The 16,331-nt window shown below is 37.4% G+C and overlaps 1 protein-coding gene across 2 annotated transcripts in view; it reads left to right on the forward strand.

Moving 5' to 3' along the window:
- LOC150092389 (lactadherin-like) overlaps positions 1 to 16,331 on the forward strand; it is a 175,770-nt gene that overhangs the window by 65,113 nt on the left and 94,326 nt on the right. For both annotated transcript variants that reach the window (XM_090414957.1, XM_090414958.1), the window contains exons 3-4: positions 7,653 to 7,784; positions 8,726 to 8,925. In XM_090414957.1, the coding sequence (XP_090271083.1) occupies positions 7,697 to 7,784; positions 8,726 to 8,925 (288 nt within the window). In that variant the 5' untranslated portion in view covers positions 7,653 to 7,696. The remainder of the gene's footprint in view (positions 1 to 7,652; positions 7,785 to 8,725; positions 8,926 to 16,331) is intronic.

The raw sequence follows: 16,331 nt of genomic DNA on the forward strand, positions 1-16,331 counted from the left end.
CAGGCCCTGTGAACACACACATATCTACAGCCATAAATACGTAACCCCCCCCCCCATGAGGGGGCTCAACTCGCCCCAATAGGGACAGGGGAGAAAAAGGAGGAAACTCCATATGAATAAATAAATAAATAAATTAACAAATAAGTTAAACAGCATGAGGCCCTGTCACTCCTTTGGTTATCTTCCTGTTCTGGGATATTGTTCACCCATGTACAATTGCTGGCAGGAAAACCAATTCATTATTTATCATCATCTCCCCCAGCTTGTACATTTAATGCAGCAATCTTTCAAATGTCTTTATGATGTGTATATGAGTTCTCCTTATCCAGCACTTACTATCATAAAATGCAAGAAATTTGCTAAAGCAAGACAAACCTTGTGCAAATCTGTGCTAATTGTTGTTGAGAATCTTAAATCTGGCAAACCAATCATGTATTCTGTTATCAACTATTCATCATAATAAAAATTATCCATGGGAATTATTCTTCTGTGTGGCAAGCGAGATGATAAATTACAGAAAGATGACATTGATAGATTCTGTTAATGGCAATAGGACTATAGCAAAGGATGCAATGGAATTATTTAATGGGCACTTTGCAAGTATATATTATAGTGGTGTTAATGGTATGCTATTCATCATAATAATGGAGGATGATATAATAACTGGAATTGAAGTGGTAGGCTACAGCATTTTTTGGCAGGATAGGAAAGGAAAATGTGGAGGTGGAGTACTGCTTATGATAAGTGATGACTTAAGTCCTCTAAGAGTGGAGGCTTTGGAAGGCAGTGACACAAATGGTTTTGAAAGCATATGGTGTAAGGTAGAAGTGGCTAAGACAGGATATTTAGTAGGGTGTTGCTATAAACCAGGGAGCACAGAGGGTGGGGACCAGGAGATGTTTAAGCAGTTAAGCTTGCAAGTGCAAGAAGAATGATTGTTATGGGAGATTTTAACTATAGCAGTCATTCATGTTAGAGGTTTAATGGAATATTATCAGCACTGAGAAAGGATTAAAACTAATTTTAATACTTCTAATATTTCGTCTCCATCACAGACATCTTCGGGGATTACAAAACCTTCTTGTAACAACACACACACAAATGCAATACAAAGTGAAACTAAAATCCTATCTAGATGGTGAGCCCTCTATGGGCATTTGCAGGTGGTCTAGGATGTAAAGAGGGATCTCTGATAATTAAATTTTCCCAAATTTTAGGAAGTTTAATGCAACCGTATTTGTTTAAATTAGGTTGCATTAAACTACACTCAGGAATAATTATTAAATTATTCCTGAGTGTAGATGCGGATTCAAAGAATAGTCTTTCTTTTTTGAATTTACTATGGTGGAGCATGGTAGTTTTTTTCCAGGAGATCCTGTGGGATGTATCCAAAACGCCTCAGAATATAATCAGAAAATGGATATTATTCTCCGTGATCATGCTACCTACATACCACTGGAACACAATCCTCCAAAAACTCAAGTTAAAAAATTAAAAAGCTACTTAAAAAAGTTTCTTCCTGGCCATTACAAAAAAAACTCAAACCATTCTGTTTTCACCACCACCCCCGGATATACGGTTTAAGCAAAATCCACAAACCTAATTCTCCCCTAAGACCTATAGCAGATGCCACCAATAGACCTTGCTACAAATTATTAAAGCAGCTAGCTAACTCTTTGACACCCCTCACTGGTCTTACCTCATCTTATGTAAAAAACTCCACCCATTTTAAAAACTTAATTGAAAATCTCACTTTAAATAATACAGATATATTGGTCAGCTTTGCCATCATCTCTTTGTTTACAAATATTCTCCTAATAATTGACACCTTAACACTCTTAAAAAATGTTTTTCCTTCTGATATCTTAAGAGTTATGTTTTTCCTTCTGATATCAAAGGAAAAGAGCTCTTTTCCTTTGCCATCAATTCTGGTTATTTCTCTTTGAAGAACAAAATCTACAAACAGATAGAGGGAACTGCCACGGGCTTCCCCCTCTCACCCCCCTCTTGCCAATTATTAAATGGAAAATTTTGAAAAACGAGCCATTGAATCTTCCCCTCTAAAACCTTCTATCTGGCTAAGATATGTAGATGATGTGTTCTCTGTTTGGCCTCATGGACCAGACACATTAGATTCCTTCCTCAGTCACCTCAATAGTCTACATCCAAAATAAAATAAAAAAATGTGGACTACAGAGTTTGGTGGATAGAAGAAGACGTTTTAACTGTTGAGAGGCAGTTACAGGGTAGACATTGGAGGGTTCTTTCATTTTTGGTGGAATGGCGGGAAGGAGCGATAACAAGGGGCCATCCATGGAAGTTATGAAAGGAGGCTGTGCGCAAGAGGGTGAGGAGTGGTTTCTTTGTGTGGAGGGTGGTTGAATCTTAGAATGCATTGCCTGAGAGAGTGATTGGAGTGGGAATGGTCAATGGGTTCAAGGAGTGGTATGATAAACTTTGTGTTTCCTAAAAACGACCTTCCTTGATGAGTCTTTTGACTCCATGGAGGCCTGGATAATAATAATAATAATAATAATAATAATAAATATCCATGGGAGTTATTCTTCTGTGTTGCAAGCAAGATGATGAATTATAGAAAGATGACATTGATAGATTGTCTATCAATAATTGATAGATAGATTGATAGATAGATAATTGTTGACAAATGGATTGATAGATAGAATATAATATCCAAAAATAAATATCCAACATAAATATCCTTATCACAACTGGACTAGAACAATTTTGTACAGAGATGCTATTTGTCTTTGCACTCATTGGAGAGATCCCTGCTTATTGCAAAAGGCTCATAAAAAAGCCAGGTCAAAGGTACTATCAACTATTTTGCACAGTTCCTACAGATATGTACTGATGTCATCCATTTTTAAGATTTAGCTCACACAGTATTAGATACAGCTTTCTTCCACTTCTGGTTATACTGCAGCTTTTGTCCTCCATTTATGTGCTGCATAGCATATCATTAACACCACTATAATATATACTTGCAAAGTGCCCATTAAATAATTCCATTGCATCCTTTGCTATAATCCTATTGCTATTAACACAATCTATCAATGTCATCTTTCTGTAATTTATCATCTCACTTGCCACACAGAAGAATAATTCCCATGGATTTTCTTTGGCTTGACTGGCCACTCTCCTTTCACATTGCACCTTTTTGTTTCCTTTACCACATTTGTCATTTTTTAGCCTAATTTTCTACTCTTCAAGCATTTGATCATTTTATATTAATTTTTATTTCCTTAATAACTTCTTTTCACACACTGCTTGCCTAATTTCACTATTCATTCATTTCACTCCTAAATTTATTCCCCTCAATCTTGGTTTAGAGGCATACATTTCTTGTATTGATATGTTCTAACCAACTCCAACTTCTTTTCTCTAGCAGCCCATCATCTCATGTTATTGATGATGTTGGTGGATTATGGAGCTTTCCCTAATTACCTATCTTACAGTTAGACATATATTCTTTCTTAATATTTCCTTTCTTTCATCCCTGCTTGGTTGCCTACCAAGTTATGATCATGGTCACTTTCACCAACCATCACCGTTTCTGATATCTCACACATCCTGTGAGCCTATCGCCATTTGAATCACTTTAAACCCTTGTATTGCTTCCACCATATCATTGCTTCCATCACTGAAAAATTATTAATTGATATAAGACCTAACACAGAGAGTCAGGTGAACTGAATTCTGATCGGAGGAATCATGAGAATCTGTGTGTAAAAGCACCAATATTAGGTAACTGTGTTAATGATGGGAATGGTTATTATTATGTAAATGATTATGAAGAGAGAATGATTCTGTGTCCATACAGTTCAGATCTATCATGCTTGATAGGTCTGAACGATGAATGGTATAACGATGTTTGCATAAGTAAGGAACTAGATAAGAACATAGATCTGCAAGTTGTCAAACTGTGTCATGCAGACCACAGTCAAGTGCATGCAAAAGAGCATGCAGGTAATTTATAAATTATGTCTGCACATGAATGCTAGAAGTATCAGAAAGAAAGGAGTAGAGATTGTTATCTTAGTTAATATATTGGCACCTCATATTGAAGACATTAGTGAGAGCTGGCTATTAGAAGCAAATGTGCTAACTGGTATCTAGTGCAAAGAGTACAGTATTTTTAGGAAGGATAGACAGGATAAGGAGAGGAGGGGGGGCATGCTGCTAATGATATCAAATGTCTTAAATCCAGTTAGAGTTGACACCTATGACTACAATACTAGTAACAATTTTTCATGTGGCAGTGAGTTTGAAGCCACCTGGTGTGAGGTGGAGTCTAACAAGATTAAATACACAGTGGGATGTTGTTACAGACCTGGTGGATCAGTTGCTAGTGATGAAGAAATGCATCAACAACTAAATATGATGAGTGCGAATAGAGTAATCATAATGGGGAACTTTAATTATCTGAAAATTGATTAGGCAGCTATGAAATCGCATGAGAAGAATGAAACTGAATTTATTGAGCTGTTGTGAGACAACTTCCTGAAGCAGCATGTGATAGAAGGAACTCGAAGAGTGTTAGATCTGATTATGGTTCAGAGAGGGTTTTAGTTAATGACATAACTATTCTGCCTCTGGCTGGCGGCAGTGATCATACGGTACTCACTTGGGAAGTGGCTAAGTTTATGAATGTTCCATTCAGAAAACGTTACATGCTGAACTACAATGCAGAAAATTATAACTACCTGAGGGATATGCTGGGTTCTGTGCCATGGTATTAGCATTGGATGGGAAGGATATCGACAGTGCATGGAAAGTGTTTAAAAAATACTTAAATAATGCGATATCAGAATGTGTCCTTAGAGTTCGAAGAATAAATAGAGAAGGAGTGAAATAGATGTGTAAACTAATTAAGCAAGAGATTTGTAAGAAAAAGATTATGTGGAAGGAAAATTGTGTGCATAAGAATGATGTCAGTTACAATAATTATAAGCAGCAGGCCAGAAGAGTCACAAGTGTTGTATGGGAAGCTAAGTCCGAGTATGAAAAGAAACTGGCTGTGCAAGTTAAAGACAGCCCAAAAGAATTCTGTCGTTATACTACAAGTAAAAAAAAGAAGGAATTTGAAAGAATAACTGTACTAAATGCAGGTGACTGATGCGATGCAGAAGTGATTGTGCAACTAATGAGCAGCCGTTTTGCTAAAAGTTATCAACCTGGTATATGCAGCATTGAACTCACCACTACCTCTTCACCATATGAAGAGGTAGTGGTGAGTTGCATAAACTGAATAAGAATTCTGCAGTAGGAACTAATGGAATATCAGCATGGATGCTAAAAGAATATTCAGTTGAACTGGCTATTCCCTCGACCTGGCTATGTGATTTGAGTCTCAGAACAGGGAAGATTTCACAAGAGTGGAAAGAATGTATGGTAATCTCAGGTGTGGTGGTGTAGATTTTGGAAAAGTTGGTCAGGGCTCGTATTCAGAAATGGGTTAACAGAGAATCTCTACTTTGCAACTTTGCAATCAACAGCATGGATTTACTAAGGAAAGGTCATATTTTAGCAATTTGCTCACATGCTATAATAATGTTACCACAGAGTTAGACAAGGGGAATGGATACACCATGATACTTTTGGATTTTGCTAAAGCATTTGACAGAATACAGTATGAGCCTCCGTAGCTCAGTCCGTATAGACAAAGCCTTCAGAACAGGAAACTAGCCCATTGAACACACACACTGCTACAGTCAAAAATACATTCTCCTCTTACCACCCCCAGCGACAGGCTTGGCTACAGGCCAGTTGGGGATTGTACTAATAAAATCATATCTAATGTAACAAGAAGAAGAAGATTTGACAGCATGGAATACTTTGCATAAATTAGAGAATATGGGAGTGGATTATAAACTATCGGCATGGATAAGAGGATGGCTGACTGACAGATATCAAAAAGTGGCATATGAGGAGTAAATCTGAAAGATTCGAGGTAACTGGTGGTGCACCTCAAGGATCAGTCCTTGGTCCATTGTTATTCAATCTGTACATTAATGACATTGGGAAAGATTTGACATGTGACATACAGTTATTTGCTGATGATGCAAAGATAGGTATGCTAATCAGGAGTGCTGCTGATATGCAGTACTTGCAGAATGATTTGAATAGGCTGGAATTGTGGGCATGTGAAAATGGCTGTTATTATTTCAATGTTAATAAATGTAAAGTCACATGTCACTTTGATGTGATTAGATATCCAATGGCATATTATATTGGTGAGATTATGCTTGAAGAAACTGATGAGGCTAGGTATCTTGGAGTTTTAGTAGACAGGAAGTTGATGTTCTAGGGTCATATAGCAAAAATTGTAAATACAATTCAGAGAATAATGGCAATGCTGAAACAAACATGTAAAGGTAAGGAAGTCATTTGCCTTTTTACAAGTCCTCAATAAGACCTCACTTGGACTACTGAGTGCAGGATGGTTTCCATAGATTGTGATGCAATGGAGAGAGCAAAGGAGAGTTATCAGGATTATGGAATAATGATTATGAAAACAGATTGAGAATTTATAGACTGCAGACACTAGCAAACCGGAGAAAGAAGGTTATATAATTGAGACCTGCAAACTTTTGAAAGGATCATACAGGATTTCAGTTGATATAATTTTTCATTTTATGCAGGGTGGGGAAACCCGAAAAACCCAAGTTTCCAGGTGAACTCCCCCCCACACACACACACCTCTGTATGAGGCCGGCTAACTCACCTTTCATTGAAAGAGACCAGATAAAGTTCCTCAGTCACTGACGGGAATTGAACCCAGGTCTTTCCGACCAAAGGGCTTCGTCTATACAGACTGAGCTATGGGGGGCTCTACTTAGTAGCTAAGGTTACATGCTCGCGTGACAGAGAGGACTTATTGTTCTTATTAATTATCATGCATGTGTGTTTGTTTTAAACGTGTAATGTGATTACTGGCTAGCTGTAGTTCAGATTGATTTAGAGAGAGGATCAGGTTTTTCCATGAACTGTTTAGGATTGCACCCTGGTTTCTGTGTGGTTAGATGTACATTTCTGTATATCTAACCACACGACAGAGTGGCAAAACAGCTCCATGACATATCTGGATGACGACTACAGACATCGTTTATTCAAGGAAGCCACAATAGTGTTAATAATCGGTGGAAACCTCAACAGAAACCAGGGTGCAATCCTAAACAGTTTGTGGAAAAACCTGGTCCTCTCTCTAAATCAATCTGAACTACAGCTAGCCAGTAATCACATTACAAGTCTACAACAAAAATGCATGCATGATAATGAATAAGAATAATAAGTCCTCTCTGTCATGTGAACGTGTAACCTTAGCTACTAGTTGGTTTACAACGTTTTTTTTATGTTCCTTTCAATTTGCATTTACTAGTTTTCATGTCTCTGTAAATGCCTTGAAAAAGCCAGACAGTTTGCTGGCGAAACTGGTAGGCTCTAATGTAGTTTTGTTTTTCGTAAATGGTCAGTAATTAATAAATAAGTTTGTATTTGAGGCTCTACTTATGCTTACACTGTGGTAAAATAAAGTTGTAAATACAATTTCTTTTCAACTGCAATGTTCATTCTTTTTGTTTTTGAGTTCCTTTGTATAATAATAACTTAGTTTATGTATTTAACAATTACAGCTCATGCATAACTGCTGCAGTGCATTGTAAATAGGTTCATCAGAATGACTCAGGATATGGCTATACTGTTTGTTTCTTCATGTTGTTTACTAGGCTTATGGGAATTTGAACTGCCATCTGTAGTTGGACAAGGTGAGTGCTTGATGAAAACTATAATATATAATCTTCACATATTATTCCCACTGTAAGTTTTATTTTATTTTTTTCAATTTCACTGCAAAAATGTTGTCATATTTGTTGGTTTAGTAGCATATCAAATTCCAGTGCTACAAGCATTATTACTGCTTGTAAAGATCGTTTTAGAATGGAAAGATTACCAGCTGTGTATTACACTAATGGTACAGACCTATAGGAATGTTGATAAGTCTTTGATCTGAGGTGATGGAGGTTTGGGAGTTAAACATGGACATAAGTGTGCAACAGTGAGCAAAATAGTTCAATCAAAATTTGAACAAAACCACTTGAATATTGAAGAACACACTGACAACTAGAGATTATAATTATGTTATCATCTCTCTTTATAAGGCTGTGATATAGCCACATCTGGGCTACTCTGCATAGATTTCTTGGGGATGTGAAAGTGTTGGAGAGGACTTGGAGACAACTGATATGGTGACTGATCTGTGGAATGCTCCCTACGAAGACTGGCTAAATGTTTACAGAAAGTTCAACCAACTTGCTATTCATCATCTCTGCTTTTCTCACTCATGACAGTGAAGAAAGTGATTAATAACAGAAATTGTAATGCTGGCTCTTTCATATTTCTCTATAGTATGAAATCAATTCTTTGAGTGACTAAATAGATATACTATATATATATGATACATTGATTAATAATTCCATGGTTTCTTGACATTTTTAGTAATTTGTATGGAAGATGTTTGCATTATATTACATGCTTATTAAAATACTGAGAAAAAATTCCAATTAATAGATTCTTAATTATTCTATACATCCAAATCATACCTTTTTCAAAATCAAAGATATAATATTTACCACAGAAATACTTTTTGACAAATATAAAATACTTGTGTGAAATTCTTCTAAATGAATAAAACTAAACATTTTAACAGGTTGTAGTGAACCATTGGGCTTGATATCAGGAAAAATTGAAGATTGGCAGATAAGCACAAGTTCATCTGTATTTCCTGATAAAGATCCTGGCTGCCATATGCGATATGCTCGTCTTTTGCAGTCTGAAGGACGTGCGTGGTGTGCAGGATTACAAGCGGCATATGAATGGATCCAAATAGATTTGGGTGTTGTTACAAAGGTAGTGTAGCAATTTAATGAGAATTTTTGTTTTAACATTGATAATAAATTATATTAAACTGATATCAATAAAGAATATAAATTTCTTCTGTCTGTGTATAAATTTCATTTCTTGTAATTTTATATTTATCATAAAACTAAATGACATATTGCCATGTCTTTTAAGGGAAGGTTCTATGATGTTTATTATTATTATTATTATTAAGGGTACCTCCATGAAGTCAGTAGACTCATCGCGGGAGACACAAACTATCAAAACACTATCTATCATACCTCTTCTTGAATTCCTTTACAGACGAAGAACTCACAACTGAGTCAGGCAATGCATTCCACTCATTCGCCACCCTCCAAGCAAAAAATCCAGTTCTCACACCCTTGTTAACCACACTTTTCCTTAATTTCCAGGGATAACCTCTTGTTCTTCCATCACTATCACATAGCTGAAATATTTCCCCTGCATCAATCTTATAAAAACCTTTCAGTAATTTCAATGTTTATATCATATCCCTTCTACTCCACCTATCAGCCAACCTCTGCAATCCACAAGCTCTCAATCTATAATAAATTTAGTTTAATCCTTTATCCAAGTGTAAGCAAGCAAAGTTTGCACCTGAAGTATCTTCAGAACTGAGGCAACTTGTAGTAAAGGTGGACCAAGCTCTCATCACTCCTTGTCTCAGTATCTCCCATAATGCAAAGCACATCTCCTTTGGATATGTATAATGCTATGTGCATTAAGGGAAGAGCCACTACCCAGGTTTCGACCTTTATTGAGGTCTTGTCAGTGGGAGCCAGACCCAGAAGAGGTTATAAGTGGGATTCCACAGGGCTCAGTACTGGGACCTATATTGTTTAACCTTTATATCAATGACATTGTCCATGGATTGCAAGGTGATATTCAGTTGTTTGCGGATGATGCAAAGCTGGGAAGGGTTATTAGTAATAGTGCAGATGTGGTAGCCCTGCAAGAGGATTTGAATAAGCTGGATAGATGGGCAAATGAATGGGGGTTTTGGTTTAATGCAGCAAAATGTAAGGTCTTGAGGTTTGGGAAAAAACATCGATGGAACTCTGCATACTCTATGGGAGGAGTTACACTGGAGGAAGTAGGGGAGACAAGAGATCTGGGGTTGATGATTGATAGAAACCTGAAATTTAGGGAACATATTGCAAAGATGGTTAAGGTAACACAGAGGATTGCTGCAATTATGAGAAGGACACTGACCTGCAGAGATAAAAGGGTTATCATTCCATTGTATAAGTCTCTGATCAGACTACACTTGGACTATTGTTCTCAGATTTGGTCGCCAGGATTTGAAGGGGATAAATTAACTCTGGAAAAGGTACAAAGGCGGATAACAAAGATGGTCTCAGGACTGTACAAGGATAGTTATGAGAATCGGCTGAGGGAATGTGGACTGCAGAGTATGGTGGATAGAAGAAGGAGAGGTGATATGATTGAGACTTTTAAACTGTTGAGAGGTGGTTACAGGGTTGACACTGGGGAGTTCTTTCACTTGGTTGAACAGCGGGAAGGAGTGATGACAAGAGGCCATCCCTGGAAGTTACGAAAGGAAACTGTGAGCAAGAGGGTGAGGAGTGGTTCTTTGCATGGAGGGTGGTTGAGCTGTGGCATGCATTGCCTGATAGAGTGGTGAGAGCGAGAACAGTCAATGCGTTTAAGGAGTGGTATGATAGACTATGTTTCCTAGGAGGGACCTCCCTCGATGAGTCTTTAGACTTGTTTTTCTTAGAAAGGACCTCCTACGATGAATCTTTTGACTCCATGGAGGCCTGAATAATAATAATACAAACCCCCCACTGCGATACACCACTAGTGACCTTCTTTTTTCGGGATACTGCACCCTCATATACAACTGTCTGATATCTATCTGACAAGTTAGATATCAGACAACTGGTAGATATCTATCTGATATCTACCAGTCACCGATCCAACTCAGAAGTCTGTTATCCAATCCCATCCATTTCAATTTATTTAACAGCTTGTCGTGTGACAGTCTATCAAAATCTTTTGCAAAATCTAAGATTACCACTGTATATGCATCCCCCTTGTCCAAGACATTTGTCACAGTACATAAGTAAATTGGTAAAAATAAATTAAAAACATGATCTCTCTTTAACAAACTCATGCTGACAACCACAGAAAATACTGCTTTATCAACCCATTTCTGTATCCTAATTCTCACCAATCTCTCCAGTACCTTATCCACAACTCCAGATGTACAGATTGGCCTATAATTTGTAGCCACAACGTTATCACCAACTTTATGCAGTGGAACAATTTTACCCTCCTTCTACTCCCTTGGAACCTGTGCTGTTGTAAGACTCTTATTAAACAGGCATGCCAATTCCCTGGAACATTCCCTTAATACACATGGTGACATGTCATCAAATCCTATTGCCTTATTGACATCGAGGTTATTTATTTCCTCGGATACCTCCTGCTCACTTAGTTAAGCCATCCTCTTCTATGTCCCGTACACTTTAGTTTCCCACTATTTCACACAAATGAGGATGAAGCACCCTTATAAATTAATGACTGAATACCTCATCAATTTCATATGCAGCAGTTACCAGTCTCCCATTTTCATCCATTAACATCAATTTACCATAATCATTTTTCCTTCTACATGCCACATATCTAAAAAAACTCTCTAGGGTTTTTCATTGTCTGATTTGCTAATTTCTGCTCATACTGCACTTTTGTTGTCCTTATAAATCGAGTCACTCTTGGCTTGCTCTTTATACTCTTCTAATTCATTATTATTATTATTATTATTATTATTATTATTATTCATCTTGTTCAGTCTCCAAAGTGCCTTTTTCTTCTTCTTCTAGATTTCATGCTTATTCCCCTCATTCATCCATTTTACACATACTTTATTCAGCCTTTTGACCTTCGGAATACATTCACACATTGATGCTATTATGTATTTCTTTGTCAGTTCCCAAGCAAGCAGTGTTTACTTACTGCTCAATTCCTCATTCCATGCTATAACTCTAAGCTGTCTCCAAGCTTGTTATGATCATCAGCCTTGTACTTCCACATATATCCTTTTCTCACAGAAGTCCATATGAGTAGCCACAGCCCAGGTGATTACTTCATGATCACTCTCACCAACTGGAGGAAAGTGTGAAACCCCACTCACATTTACATCCTCTGAGACTATCAGATCTAAAACTCATGATCTTTGCGTGCCCTCCCAGGTAGTTGTCTCTCAAAAAATTCACTTCTTATTCCTAAATGCTATCTCTTCATTCCAATCTATATTGCCATATTTAAAATCGTCCATAATAATCATCCTTCCTTTGTTCACTAACCCAAATTGACATTCCGTAGCCTATAGCAAAATCCAACTAAATATGAGGGTGGTCTGAAAAGTTCTCGGCCACAACCATAGATGGCAACATTATTGGCTAGATTTATTTTTTCTAAGTTGGTACATCTGTCATAAGCATCCATGTTAAATTGCAAATCATTCTATCAAGTAGTTTGTTTTATACAGCTGTCTGAAGCAAAAGTGTTGTCTATCCCTTGAAATGGATTACATTGAGTATCATGAGGTTATAGAATTCTTTGTGAAAGAAGGTTTAACGCCAAAAGAAATTCATTCGAAGTTCATAAAGGTTTATAGGCACTCTTCTCCTTCATTTTCGACAATTAAGAAATGGGCTGTCGAGTTTAAACATGACCGTACCAGCCTTAAAGATGATTCACCTGAAGGACGTCCAAAAACGTACAACACCAGAAATCATTGATCAAGTGCACAATATGGTATTGGATGACTGGCGAGTCAAAGCGTGAAATTGCTGACTATAGGCATTTCAAAAGAACGTGTAGGATATACTTTGCATGAAGAATTGCAAATGAAATAACTTTCGAAAGATGAGTGCCGTGCTTGCTCACAGCAGATCAAAAATGCACTCACATGAAAATCTCTGAACAGTGCTTGGAGCATTTTAACAAGAATAAAACTTATTTTGTGCATCGATTTTTTGCTATGGATGAGACTTGGATTTACCATTACACACCAGAATCCTAACACCAGTCAAAACAGTGGACAGAAGCCGGTTGTTCAGTGCCAAAGAGGACAAAATCTGTTCCATCAGCAGGAAAGGTCATGGCATCGGTGTTTTGGGATGCTAAAGGCATTTTCTTTATTAATTATCTGGAAAAGGGTAAAACAATGATCAGAGAATATTATTTCAATCTTTTAACCAGACGACGAAAAAATTCGTGAGAAAAGATCAGGTTTGCAGAAAAAAAATATCATCTTTCATCAGGACAATGCACCTGTCCCCAAATTAAGGGATCTGCACTATGAATTGTTGCAATATCCACCCCTATTCCCCAGATTTGGCTTCCTCTGACTTCTATCTCTTCCCAAAACTAAAACTCTTCCTCGTTGGTCAGCGTTTGTCTTCAAATCAAGAGGTGATTGCAGCTGTAGAGGGGTATTTTGCAGATCTTACTGAGAACCACTACAGGGACGGGATAATGGTGCTGGAGCATCACTGGAATAAATGTATTAGTCTTAAGGGAGATTATGTTGAAAAATAAAAATTTTGAAATTATAAATTCGTTTTTTCATTTTGAGGCTGAGAACTTTTCAGACCACTCTCATATGTCTTCCTGTTAACCTGCACCTTACACCACACTGCCTAACCATTGCCATTATTTCTCTCTTTCATGTCTGCCTTATTATTATTATTATTATTATTATTACCTGACTTCTTATGTTGACATAATTCTCTTGTGATCATCAGCAGCACTAACCCTCCCTTCTTGTCCTTTCCTCAAGAAAAGCACTGTAACTACCCTTTCTATTCTCATTAGGATGTCATCTTCATTCAACCATGTTACACTTATTCCAACAATTTTGGGACAAATAAACTCAATTAATGAAACCGTTTCATCTTCCTTATTATTGATACTCCTGACTTTTGTAAATACACCACAGCAGTTCACTTTTAGGTCTATAACTAGTTCTACCCAAGCCACTTGTTGTTTGTAATTTCCCTCCACACTTGCCTTTGTCCAATCACGTTTATCACCTGCTTACCAGATATATCCACTCAATCTCAACTTCCCCACTCACATCCCAATCAATTCCATTTCTATGCTGATCATCTCCATACATACATTCACTACTACTTTGAACATCCACTCTACCTGTGACACTACTACCATTTCCATTGCCAAGCATTTCTGTCTCTTCAGTAACACTCTCCTGATCTTTCACTTCATCTCTTACTTCTGATCTCTTGCTTCCATCACACACACACACACACACACACACACACACACACACACACACACACACACACACACACACACTGCATGTTCATCTAGCAACAGTTTCTCTAGTTCACTCATTCCAGTCATTCAAATGTAATCTATCAGATGTAATCCTGAGGGGATCTTTCATATGGTAGAATGATAGAAAGGAGCAAGGACAAAAGCTGCAAAAGAAGGTGGTGAGTAAAAGTGTAAGAAGTAAGTTTTTTGCATGGAGAGTGGTAGGAGCATGGATTGCATTGCCTGAGTGGGTGGTGAACATGCAGACTGTGGATGAATTTAAGGAATGGTATGGTAGTTTTGTGTTGACTAGTGTTGACCTCCCACAATGAGTCTTGTGACTCCATGGAGCTCAGGAAAATAATATTAATAATACAAAAATTAATTAAAATATTATTATTACTGTTATTATCAGACATCCAGTGAAGTCAGAAAAGGCTCATTATGGGAGGTCCTATGGTATTGCTATCATACACATAACTCATTATACTATGCTTTAAACTCATTTACGTTTTCTGCTATCACACTCTCAGGCAAATATTCTACTCACCAACCATAATCCAGGAAAAAAAAAAAATTGTTCTCACCCTCCTTCTATACTTTGCATTCTGCTGACACCCTCCTTCCACAGATACCGGTGATATCCTCTTGTTATTCTTCTTTCTATTCTCTGAAGAATCTTCCATATCAATCCATTAACAACCACATACCATCTTATATGTCTCAATCACATCCTCTCATACTCCTCTCCTATTCATGAGGCTCTGCAAATTTTGGCAATTATGGCAATGATGTGGAGGACCTTAACATGCAGAAATAAAGGTTCTGGTTCCTTTGGCTAAGCCTTTGATTAGGCCTTGTATGGATCCTTGCTCAGACTTAGTCCCCTGGTTTTCATGGTGATGAGGAATTGGAAAGGGTTCAGAGATGACCAAAACTAAGGTGGTACTGAGGATGTGGGATATGAAGACAGACTGGGGGAATGCAGTTTGAAAAGCTTTGTGAATAGGAGGAAGAGAGAGAGAATATAGTTGATACATTCAAGTTGGTAATGGGTTGTTATTGGGTTAATGTGGAAGAAATTTTCATAGAATGGGAGAAGGAAGTAGAACAAGAGGGCATCCTTGAAAGCTGTATAAGGAGGGTGTGAGCAGGGGCATAAAGAGCAGGTTCATTGCATGGAGTGGCATGCATTATGGTGAATGCAGATACATTGAATGAGCTTAAGGTATGGTTTGATGGGCTTTGCGTATAACATTGTTTGCCTTGTTAAGCTTGCTTTATTTCACTGTTCATCCATTTCAATTCTACTCTATTTACTCACTTAACCCTTGGTATGCAATTATACATTGCTTCTGTCAGCTACTGCTTTGTGAGTTTCCATGCATTGTCAACATCTTTTTTTCCAGTGTACTGATTCTAGCTGACTAGAGAGCTTTCTATAATCACCTGCTTTATATTTCCATATGTATCCATTTTTGGCAGTAATCTTTTCTTATTTCATCACCTCCCAAACAAGTACCTCACGATCAATCTCACCAACTGGTGGCAGTGTCAACACCTCTTTAACAACTACATAAGGTGAAGTTATCACCAATTCCAAAACATTAAAGCCTCTAGTTGCTTCAATCACATGCTGCTTAAGATATTTATCTCTCAGAAATTCCACAAACTCGCTCTCCTTGTTATACACTATCTCCTCCTTCCATTCAATATTCCTGTAATTAGCGTCTCCCATCGTTATCACCTTCTTTTTACATGCATGCCCAACTAATTTGCCTAAACATTTCATAATCTGTATTCTTTGCATTCCCTGGCCTATAACAGCATCCTTTCAGATATACTAACCTGTTTATTTCAACTTCACACAGATTCAAAATCTGTGCATGCACTATCAACTTCCACACTTTGTGGATACAATTCCTCTGCAATCGTGAGCACTCCCCTCCTCTTTTCACATTTGTATCCTTCTGGAAAATTATATTTCCTTCTATTTCTATTCCCGGCATCACATCCTCCTCAGACAACCAAGTGTCACTTATTCCAGTTATCTTTAGGCATGCTGACTCAATCAATGCAACAAACTC

The sequence above is a fragment of the Typopeltis vanoorti genome, chromosome 26 (genome assembly GCF_054136105.1).
Source record: "Typopeltis vanoorti isolate ZY-2024b chromosome 26, IOZ_Tvanoo_1.0, whole genome shotgun sequence".
Classification (NCBI taxonomy): domain Eukaryota; kingdom Metazoa; phylum Arthropoda; class Arachnida; order Uropygi; family Thelyphonidae; genus Typopeltis; species Typopeltis vanoorti.